At 41.0% G+C, this 11,801-nt stretch overlaps 1 protein-coding gene across 1 annotated transcript; it reads left to right on the forward strand.

The window, feature by feature from the left end:
* The first annotated feature begins 9 nt into the window (after nucleotides 1-9).
* LOC308112209 (leukocyte surface antigen CD53-like) lies at nucleotides 10-6,542 on the forward strand. Its single transcript, XM_080467526.1, has 8 exons — nucleotides 10-591; nucleotides 2,094-2,178; nucleotides 2,938-3,126; nucleotides 3,776-3,850; nucleotides 4,146-4,253; nucleotides 4,345-4,449; nucleotides 4,524-4,607; nucleotides 5,551-6,542. The coding sequence occupies exons 2-8, from the start codon at nucleotides 2,116-2,118 to the stop codon at nucleotides 5,620-5,622; spliced, it is 696 nt and encodes a 231-aa protein (XP_080323652.1). The 5' UTR covers nucleotides 10-591; nucleotides 2,094-2,115; the 3' UTR covers nucleotides 5,623-6,542.
* The last annotated feature ends 5,259 nt before the right edge of the window (nucleotides 6,543-11,801 follow it).

Raw genomic sequence — 11,801 nt, forward strand, 5'->3', positions numbered from 1 at the left:
TGTGTGTGTGTGTGTGTGTGTGTGTGTGTGTGTGTGTGTGTGTGTGTGTGTGTGTGTGTGTGTGTGTGTGTGTGTGTGTGTCCGTGTCCGCGTGTGTGGGAGCACCTCCTGAATATTTTGTTGATGCCCGTTGTTATACACAGAAGTTTACAGAGCATCTTCCTTCTTTAACATCCAGATTACAAAGCATCTGAACTCCGATGAACTCTGAGTCATTAAACTGACCGCTCAGCAACATTAAGGCGCAGCTCCGTGCATCATTGTTGAGCAAGCTATCGAAAGAGCAACTCAACTCGAGATCAGATTTGAATGTCCGCTCTGCTGCTCAGCGTGGTTGTGGGCCCGTCTCGTCTAAATTTAAGCAGTGTGTGTCACAGACGGCCTCTCTGCTGCACCTTTTTCTTCTTCTTTTTTTTTTTTTTTTTTCCACCTCGCTGAAGTTTCGAAAGAGGAAGTGAGCAGAGCTGTCGAAAGCCCCGCCAAGCCTCTTCATCCCCTGCAGATGAGAAGAGGAAGTGTGAAGAGCTGCGAGCTTCACTGAACGCCGAGCCTCCATCACAGCAGAGCGGATCACTAACTATCACACACAAGGTAAGAGCCGGGACTTTATTAGCAGGTTTTAAACATCTGTTGGAAGATAAATCTCATGTCAATCACTGCAGAATGAGAAGAAAGAAAAGGGAACAAGTTAAAGAGGAAGTCTCCCTTTATGTCAAAAAGCTACTTTTCAGCCTTTAAATGATCATGGGATTGAAAACGTGATGAGAATATTACAAGATTTGCTTTGATGAATCAGATCATCTTTAATCTATAGATATTGGAAAAACAATGCTTGTGGCAAAAATCCATTGAAAAACATTTGTGGAAGTTAAAATATTTAAAAAAAAAAATATGAAACTAAATAAATCCGGAAGAATGTTAAATAGTTCCACCATGAATCCAGATTAAAAACAAAAGACAAAATAATCTGAGAAACATAATTACATAATATCTAATGTTTTCATAATCATCATGGCAAAGATACTTAAAAATAACTTTTTTTTTTAAACCTCTATAGTATAAAATTAATCAAATTAAAATATTACTTTGATAGAGATATTTTTACAATTTATCAAAAATTGTCTTGAATATATAAAAAGGCCCAAAAAATCCATCATATATAATATATAAAATATACATATTAAATTTTACATTTTTGCTGAAGTAAGAAAGAAATGAAATATCCTTAATTTCCCTCTGGGATGAATAAAGTATTTCTATTTCATTCTGTAAACATTATAAGAATATAAAGAAATAACAGTTTTTATGGCTCATTCTTACAGCAAAAAAAACCCCAAAGTTAAAAAAAACCATGTAATTAAATAAATCCATGAAATGAGACAAAGTCTGATTGAAAATAAGTCAAATTCACGAAAGTTTGAGGAGTTATTTTACGAAAAAAACTACCTTTTCACCTAGTCCTAAAAACAGAACTTTAAGGTCAGCTGATACCTTTAATATATTAAAAATGGAGCAGTAATCCTTAAATATAATTCTATTTTTTAATATCTTGAAAACATAATATAAATATATGGAAAATAAATACAATTCAAATGTCCACTTGAAAAAAGAATTGTTCTTAAACCAAAATAACTCCAAAGAATGGTCTGCTGTTTTTTTTTTTATGTAATCCTAAAAATATATAGAATAACAGTAGCAAATAAGAAAAAAAAAACATCTGCAAAATATACTAAATAAATGAAGTTGTCATCAAACATAGAGAAATAAAAATGTTGACTCCACAGAAGGAAAAAAAAAGTATCTTGGGATTTTGTAAAGGGTGTAAATTAGGATTTTAACCACCCGAAGGATTGTATTTATTAACCGAAAATGTTGTTATTTACACGTATCTTCAATGTATTGGTAAACTTGTTAAATACCAGAACAAACATTTCCTTCTGCGTGTAAACTGAGAGGAAATGAGATGAGGCCTTTTTTCTCCGGCTGGTAAGCAGATGCAGCGGAAACAGAGTTAATAAAAGCAGACTCGCTCAGTGGCGCCCCCTCTGGTCATACGGGGAGAAAAATTGATGAATGAATGTTTGTTGTTGCAGGTCTGATCGGAGGAGCTTCATCATGGCGCAAGGCTGCCTCAAGTGTCTGAAGTACACCATGTGTGTCGCCAACTTCCTCTGTTTTGTACGTAGTATGTGCACAGCTACTGGTGTGTGTGTGTGTGTTGTGTTCAGAGGTCACTGCAGGTTTGTCAAGTCTACCAAATCAAACCTGCTACTTCGTTTCTATTATATGCTGATCTATGTCACTGCTCTAGTTTGTTCGAGTCGACTCTTTTCTCTCCTCGTCTACTTTGTTTTTGTCAACGCGTGTAGTTTATTCTTTCCTAAGTTAGATTAATATGCTTGATATTTTAGTCCAATTATTGTGTAGTCTAGTGAATTGTATATTAGTCTACTTGTTTCTAGTTGAATCAGGTCTATTCTTTTCTTTTCTGTTCTCCCAGAGTGCGGTTTCCTCCGGTCCATTAGGGATGCACCGATACCGGTACAGGTATCGGGTATCAGGTCCGATACTCATACTCGGGGGAAAAACTTCCTGGTGCAACCCGGCGAGTACTACGTGACTTAATTTGTCGAAAACCTCGCCCGCAGATCTGCTAAGAGAGCGTGGGCGACGTCCGCAGTTTGGAGATTCTTTTAATGAGAATGACAAAAGTCAGACCCGACCCTAAATGAAACTCTGAGCCGTGCTACATGCTACATGCTAAAGAGTTTCAGGGCTCACACGCCAGCGATGCGACACGCTAGCGATGCGACACGCTAGACACACTGCCTCTTCTGTTGCTTCATTCCACTCGTGGTGATTTTCAAAGTGAGAAATGTCCCAGTACCAGCAGGGAGCCGCTGCTCATTGCCCTCTGGCGTCTCTCTATCCGGGCAGATCGGCGGCGTGTCCGTGCTCAGCTTCGGCATCTACATGACCACGAAGTTCAAGCCCGTCGCCATCACGACCACCGTGCCCATCTTAACCTTCGCCAACATGCTGCTCATCAGCGGCATCGTCATCACCTGCGTGTCCTTCCTCGGCTTCCTGGGAGCTCTGAAGGAGAACCGCTGCCTCCTGCTGACGGTAACGAAAAACCAACACTCGTTCCCACCCGGGGGTGGAGGAGGGGTGGGTGGGGGTGGGCGTGGGGGTGGAGGGGGGCTCATCAAATCCACGGTTTGAGTCATTTATCAGGAAGTGCTGATTCGTATTTGTTTCCTGTTTAAACCGTCATGCTGCGCACGGTGGAGGACCTTTAACCACTGCTCAGGAGCGAGGAGCACGTGGGTTATATGGTACAGCTCATCTGGTATTAGACATAGAAGATGGACTGAGGGACGTTCCGTGGCAGAGAGCGTTGGCAATTTGTACTTGAAAGATATAAAGACTGGAAGAATGTCTACGAATGGAGAAAACAAGGCAACGCATCGCAAGATAAAAAGTTAGAAATTCAGCAATTCAAAAAGTACAATTTAAGAAAACTACTCTCGTCAACCTTTGGAAGAGTTCACAGGCGAGCAAATATTGAAGGAATACATACAGTATAATGAGTTAAAATCAGACATGCTTCAGGTTTTTATTTATCACCACGTGCACCTCGTGCGAGGCGTTCAAGGACAATTCAGAGTGTCAGTCATTCTCGATTTGGGCGATTTTCCACAAGGTGTTTATTGTGGGTATTTGTTGCTTTTAAATCGCAGTAAACAAAATACCTGTTCTTTATACCGTTTAGTTTTTCCTGCTGCTCTTCTTCCTGATGCTGATGCAGCTGACGGCTGCGTGTCTGCTGCTGGTGTACGACAGCAAGGTAAGCGCCTTGATTTGGGGATTTTCTCCTCATAGGGACAAGTAGGAAGAATTGAAGCTACGTTTCCAAGCACCCAGGTTTTTTTACAAAAACTGATATTTCCTCCTCTACGTTTCCCCCCCCAAAAAATCTTCATTGACATGACCCACACATACACCTGGTTCAGAGCTACTATGATTATGCCAAACCTGTAGGGGGCAGTAGCTACTGACGCTAGCAGCAGGGCCATAGACCTATTGCTCCTTCATTCAAGTCGAATAGGAGTTCGTGATGTAAATCGTCTTCCCCGCCGCAGATCACCACCGAGGTAGAGAAAACGCTCAAAGACCATTTGGAGGAAGCCAAAAAGCCGAACGGGAACACGACGGAAGCGATGATGGCCTGGGACAATATCCAGAAGAATGTAAGACCATCCGGAGGGGGGGGTGGGGGGGGGGGGGGGGTGTTACCGGGCCGCTCGCTCCGCCCACTGACGCTCTACTTCCTGCTTCCAGTTTGACTGTTGCGGAGTCAGAAACGCCTCCGACTGGGGGGACCAGGTGCCCAAATCCTGCTGCCCGGATCAGTGTGTCGGCCCGCAGCCGCATTACTGGGAGAAGGTACGTGAGGCATGGAGCATCCAGGTCAAAGGTCACATCGCAACACTTTGTTAATCACATTTACCCGTTTGCAGGGTTGTTTGGACACGTTGAAGAGCTGGTTCGAGGACAATTTTCTAACCATTGGAATTTCCGTCATCATCCTCTGCATCATCGAGGTGAGCCAACAACAGGCGTCAGGCAAATTCTGCTCCTGCTTCGATGTCACTCCGCGTTGGGAAACGTTTCCGCGACAGTGTTTAAGTGAAAACTTAAATTTGGCTGCGTTTAATGTTCATAAGCGTTATGGTTTCATCTCAAAAACAACCAACAGCGCCAACCCGTGGCCCGGCATGCCGACTACATCGTTTTCAGTGTTTCTGACGTTTTCGTGTAAACGGACATCGTTTCCAAAACGTTGCTGTGTAAGTGAAAGACTGTTCGGAAGCACAAATGCAAAAATTATGCACATTGTTGTGTCAATGGGGCTTAAAACGAGGTGATTTTATTCTTTTTGCTCTTTGTTTTGATCCAACTGCTCCTCAGAAACCATCTAAATGGACAAACAAAATTAAAAGCTACTCCTCCAATATTTCTTCATTTAACAACTCGTCACTTTATGAAATAGTTAAAAGTAAATCAAAATCTGAAAATGTATTTATTTATTCTTCTGGGTTCATTGTGGCTTAAAAACTCCTGTTACTTATGAGTACATGTTATGTTTCACATAAATATCATGGACAGACCGTGTTAGTATACAAGCTTTATAAAAATGTTTTATTGGTGATAGAAAATTTTTGGGGTAAATATTTAAACAACTTAAGATGCTTCTTAAAAAAACTCCCACATTCACGGTATTTTAAATTTATTCATTAATAAATTTAAATTCATTCTACTTGCGTTCAAAGGCCATTTTACAATAAATGTTAATTTTGCTCCAATTCTAAATTCCTCCATTTAAAAAGGGAAAATAAAAATGCTTAGCAGCTGTTTATGACGTATTGCTGAGAAGTTTAATAGCTTAAAACAAAGGAATAAGCTGAGAGTTTTGTGTGGAGTTCCCTTCTCGGTGACCATGACGATGATAATGGAGGTAATTTTTCTCTTGTGGTGTGTTCGCAGGTGTTGGGGATGTGTTTCTCCATGACGCTCTTCTGCCACATCAGCAGATCCGGACTCGGCTACAAACTTTAAAGAGCTATTTTTAGAGATATCGAAACATTTCTACCCTTTGAGAGAGAAATCACACCTTCAGAAGAAAACCATTTGTGTCTGTTCTCCAAGCACGTGTTTGAGGCTAATTGTGAGGCTGTGAAACACTGTGAACTTGCAGTATTTGTTCTTCAGTTCTAAACAACACTGCCCCCTGAAGACTCCTGCTGGTACTGCTACTCTAAACAGAAGAACAGAAACGAGCCCAGTCGCACAGATTCATACAGTTCGGCTTAAAATTGATCCGTTTTCATATTCGACTGTGGTGATATAAATGCAAGATTTTTGTCTAAAATTGCTGTCTTATAAATGACCCCAAAAATAGAACTATTCTAATTTTAATGTACATAAAGGCTGATAAAGACCATACCTCAAACCTTACTTACAGGACAACGTTTCAAGTGGAAACGTCCCAGGAGAATATGGACAGGGGCGTCATGACACTCTGGAGGAAACCAGAGCATTTTCAAAAAGTTGCGTTTTCAGTGGCTCCAAGCACCGTTGTCAAACGAAAGTTTTACATTTTCACTTGAAAAAACGACCTTAGAGGCATTGTATCTCTGGAAATGTTCAGACTGATGTAAAAAAAAAAAAAAAACAACTTTGTAGCTTAAAAAAAATACACTTTTTCTGCAGTGTGTTTTTCAAACGAAGCCACACTAGTGTGAAAGTGTGAAACATGAACGTGAGAGTTAATATTTCATTTATTTCTGTGATTGTAAACAATTGTTTATATGCTATCATTTTCTGCCACTTTCTCTGTAAGCAAAAAAGAGATTTTTTATTTTTTTTGCTGTGATTTAATTTTCAGATAATGATTACACCAATAAAGTGACTTACAGTGTGAGAAGGCTGCAGATTCTGGTCTGTCTGAACTCTCATGACGCCGTCAGATGACCCACTTCCTGTTTGATGTGCACTCTGTTCTGTGGCGGCGCTTAAAAAAAAAAAAATACCCACTTCCTCTTAAAACTGCTCAGTTCCCCTAAAACCTCACACTGACACATTTAAAGAGACAGACAAAGAAAACGAGAGATTAAACACAGACAAATTTATTTAAAGAATAATTCCTGCATCAATATTTTAAGACAAAAAAAAAACCAAAACTAAAAAAATACTAAGATTTCCTTTAAAATTATTTTGTTCTTTTTGAAACCATCACACACAAAAATAGAAACAAGTACAATTTTTTTCCGTAATTAAAAAAACAAAACAAAATGTAACTGTACACAGCAGAATATACCATTTATTGCAAACTGAACACCCCTGACACCTCAGAAACTAGAGACAAGTATTGCAATTCACCTACAGATATGAGAAGAGGAAAACATTACATACTCTGATACAGTGCTCTCTCCCTTCCTGTTTTCAGTCCTCTGGCGCCCCCGTGAGGCTCCACAGTGACTCTGTGTGGTGGATTTTTACAGTGCGGCACTTTGTTGACATTAGATCTTCAGTTAGAGATTCAACATGAGTCGCGGTTTTCTTAACATGAGGAAAACAAAACCAAACAAACACCCCTCAGTGTGAAGCGCTTCCTCATCTGAAAGTTTATAAAGAATTTTTAGGCAGAAAATAGATTTGACAGTTTAAACCACAGACTTGGGATGAAAGATGGACCACAGCCGTGACACATGGAGCCAAAATGTCAAAAACTGTTTAAAGTAAAACTACCTGTCGAAGATCATGGATGGAAATGAGGCTTTTTGGGGGAAATCTTAAATCAGACCACCATTGATTGAAGGATTTTTTTTTTTTGTTACATAAAAACGACATAAATTGTATTATACTTTTCCTTCCGCTACAGATTATAGCTATCTAATCATATTTTTCCCATGAACCCTAACTTGCCTTTGAAAATAAATAATCGTTGGTTCACTTAATTTGCTTAATTTTAGGGGATAACGTTGAATTACTAAAATGAAATAAAGCTCTGATCCATACTAAATCTTCACCCAAAATCTATTCTCTCACTATATGTTCCCACTTCCATTTATAGATTGAATTTTACACCTTAAAGTGTTACTTTACATCTTTGTGAGGGGTCTTTAAAATATCTACTTTGATATTATATAGAAAATTACTTTCTTTTTTACTTTTAAAAAGCCACTTTGTTAAAGTTGCTTTTCCTCTTGTTCTGCATCAGGCGGCAGTGTGGAGTCTTCCCACTACATTTCAGATTTTTGGCCGATAACTACATCAGTTCATGAAGATCTCCAGACATTGCCACATTAATCACTCCTCCATTTACTTCAATACACCACCTTGAGGTGCAAATTTGTATTGCAGGATTGAACTGGCTCAAAAGACAATGCTTCTCATCAATAAAAAATAGGATTCGCATTACATTTAAAAAAAAAAAAAAAAAAAGATTGCTCTATTTTTCTTAAGAGGAAGCGATGTCACGTTTAAGATATTTTGGCTTGAATTTGACGTATTTGAAGAAAAAAGCAGAAGCTTTGTCCATCTTTACAAGTACAGTCTGCGATTTAAACACATCTCCTGCAAAAAAACAAGTTACAGTTACAGTTTATCTTGAAGTATCGTCAACAAATTCTGTTGTAGTGAATTCCTCTGAACTGCCGAGTTTGTGCTCACAGATTCCGCCACAGTTTGAGAATAAATGTCCCTGGTAGGAGCAGACAGTACCGTGCTGATAAAAACATTCGTGTTGGATGGAGAGAGAGAGAGCGTCACGCCAGGGCGTGAAGAGACCAAAACATTCTGGGTAAACACGTGAAGAGCCGCGGTCGCAGACGAGAGCGTCTGCCAAGACGCCAAATAAATAAAAGAAAGACGGAAAAACCGAGTCTTTCTTGAACCCGAGCCGCTGCTGGTTAAAACCCACACCGTCGCCCTAACCAATCGACGGATCCCACCCAGAACCCCCCGATCCTTAACCCACCGATACATCTGGAATGAGTCAGAACAGTTAGGGTACCCAGCCCCTAAGATTCAACACTAAAAACACCAAACTGTAGTCAGACGTCGGCGACCGACCGACGGACTGACGCTGGCGGTAAAGTTTCAGTCACATGTTCACCAGCACAACTTCCTGATGCCTCGGACAGCTGTGGACCCGCCATCGCCCCTCCCCAAACATCGCAGCGAGGGCAAACACAGAAACACCCAGTCAACAGATAAAAGCAGGAGCCTTCCAAATGAACGCCATGAGCCGGTTCCGAGGTTATTCTGGTTCTTTGAGAACCTCAGAGCAGACGAAGCCCCGGGGCGAAGAGGTCTTAGACCCATGTTGGGAATTATTGACGTACAGTAAATAAAGAGAACCACGACCAGGACACCAAGCGGAATGGCTCACAGGTTCATTTGTGCCGAAAATTTAAAATCCTCATTGCCGTATAGCTGCAAGATGACCGACCACACCAGAGTGAGAGAGAGCCGAGGGCCGAGCAAAGAGCAGCTGCAACCATTTTTTTCGGCCTACAGGTAAGAAACCGACTGGATGTTCGAGGTCTGGACCAGGAAGCCACATCACAGATGAAGGGAGAAGGATGGAGCCGCCGGGCAAGAGGAGCAGAAGAAGTCCAGTGAAAGGATTGTGGAGACAGACGACGATCCTCTGCGCCAAAACAAGGCGGCGGCTGCGTGTCCATCAAAGGTTTACAGCTTTACAGACGATCTCCAAAGGCAGGTTTAAAAACGCCGCAAGATTTCTCCAACGTCACCAGGTTGTCTGATCTCCCCGTCATCGGGCAAAACCATTTGAAATACAGACACTCCGTCAACCTGAATCCTCACGGTTCACTTCCTGTTGGGCGTTTCAGTTCAATGAGGAAAATAAGTCACTTTTACTTTTTAAAATGCGGTTTTTTGTTTTTTTTTATAAATTCCAAGCTATTCTGTCTTGGATGCATTTGTTGCATGTACAAATAAATGAATACTAAAGTCCAACAATTTGGTTAAGTGATACTTAATTGGCGAAACACGTCAGTGTTTATAATGACTGAGAATTTTGAGGTAAAATAAATTTTCACAATATAATAAATTCTTAAAATGCCACCCAAACAAACTTTGATTGATTGACTCACTTATTGTTAGGTGAGGAAATGAGAAACGTGCCCGATAAATATTAGTGGTTGACGGAGATTACGGCATCTCAAAGTAAATAATCAGAACTGAAGGCTCCGGTCGGTTTCTAAAAGCCAGATGATGATTCGAACACGTCGGCTTCAACAAAGCCAGAAGTGAAAGACGAAGCAGAGAGTGAGACGACGACTCTGCGAGACCACCTTGCGTCACATCACAGAGAGGAAGCAGCGCTGGGTGTGGTTCAAGTGAGGCACGACGACTCTCCACACTGGCGTTTAGTGTTTCTTCACGTGGTCACATCTAAAGTCTGCAGAAGAGCCTCGGCCGGTCCGGTCAACATGGTGAAAGTGGCTGTATAACAAAACCACGGGGGGGGGGGGGGGGGGGGGGGGGGGGCTGGATTTAACCTACATTTGCTGGTGTGAAGAAGTGAGGAAGATGATGGACATTCGGTGCAGAAGAGGGACGGATCAAGGACAACAGGACTCCGTTTCCTATCTTTGCAGGGGTCAATTATTCGCAGCAGATTAGAAGCGATGAAACGAGTCACTCAGGGAGTTAATGGAGGTCTGATGTCAGCAGCAGTAGTTGTATAAATCTGTGTGTGTGTGTGTGTGTGTATGGGGGGGGGGGACGACGACACATGAAAACCAGAGGCTGATGTGATCGGGTCATGTGTTGCAGCATTTAAGAGCATGAAGAAGAAAATTTGATGAGAAAAAAAGACCAGACAGGAAACGATGTCGGTGCACTTCAGTCCCCGAATACAGCGAACCGTTAAAGATCCCGTTTACATGACAATGTTTCAAGTGAAAACGGAAACTTTTTCTTCCTCTGTGTTTTCCTTTTCAGAAGAGCTTTGCGTTCACACCGCAACTTAAAAAAAAGAAAGAAAAAAAAAAACCCAGATGTTCGTTTACATGGCAGCGGCAGAAACGCTGAAAAACACACAATTTTCCCTGTGTACATGAAGACGGGAGTCACGTTTCCACAGAGACGGCGTTGGAACATTTTCAGAAAGTTCCACTCTAAGAATTGTTTTCAAAAAGTTGCGGTTTTCAAAAGGATCTGCAAAATGCCACGAAAGTTTTTCATTTTCACTTTGAAGAAAAAAAAAGGGGAGATTTGTGACCACGGAGATTTTTCCCTGAACTTTCTCAGCGCTGAGAGCTGAATTGTACATGTTTCTGCCTCAGTGTGTTATTGCTGATCCAAACACGTAAACAGCACAAAAACTGAGGAATTGTGTGTGTGTGTGTGTGTGTGTGTGTGTGTGTGTGTGTGATGGATTCTTCTTTGGCAATAGATCTCACACTGTTGGAAGGTTCATTCCCTTTTTAAAATGGCTCCACACAGACGAGAGGCATAGAGAGAATAGAAAATACATTTGTGGGATGAGCGGCAGAGCCGAGGGTGGATTTTTATGGGATTATTGCCAAGAAGCTGCATCGTGACAAGCAAATCGACCAAAAACACACGTTCCTCCTCTTTTTGTGCTCAGTTTACCTGCTGGTTTTGGACAGGATTAGACATCGAGCGCTTGATGCTACCCTAATCTTTTCAATACGAGTTTTTACAAATAGGTGCACCTCCAGAAACTAGAATATCATGGAAAAGTTCATTGTTTCGTCAATTGTTTCTACATTCATAGGCGTTTTCTAAGTTTGAGAGTGACAGCTGTGCTCTCCAGTTGGGAAAAACATCTGACTTTGTTCAAATATTCTGATATAATCTATATAGTTTCATCTTTTTAATTCAATTACAATGAACTTGTTCACTGTATTCTAATTTTCTGAGGCACAATGCTGGTGTCGAGTGTTGGATGATGGAAATCTATGAAAACGAAGGGCTTGTGTCCACAGAGGTACCAGCATCTTCCAGTAAAAATCCAACATTGAGTTTCCGTTTTCCTGATTCATCCTGTGTGGACAGAAAAACTCAACACGGATTTTTCTTTTTCTCCTATGCAGTCACCCAATAACAAGTGAAAGGACTCATCCTTGGGCTAATGGAAATAAACCAAATCAAATATAATGATCTGATGTTGTAGCAAAGAGTGTTTTGCTCTTTTTAGCCAACGTGAGAGAAGCCTGATGTTTAGTTAATGGTTA

This window comes from Lipophrys pholis, assembly GCF_963383615.2.
Source record: "Lipophrys pholis genome assembly, chromosome: 7".
NCBI classification, from domain to species: Eukaryota; Metazoa; Chordata; class Actinopteri; order Blenniiformes; family Blenniidae; genus Lipophrys; species Lipophrys pholis.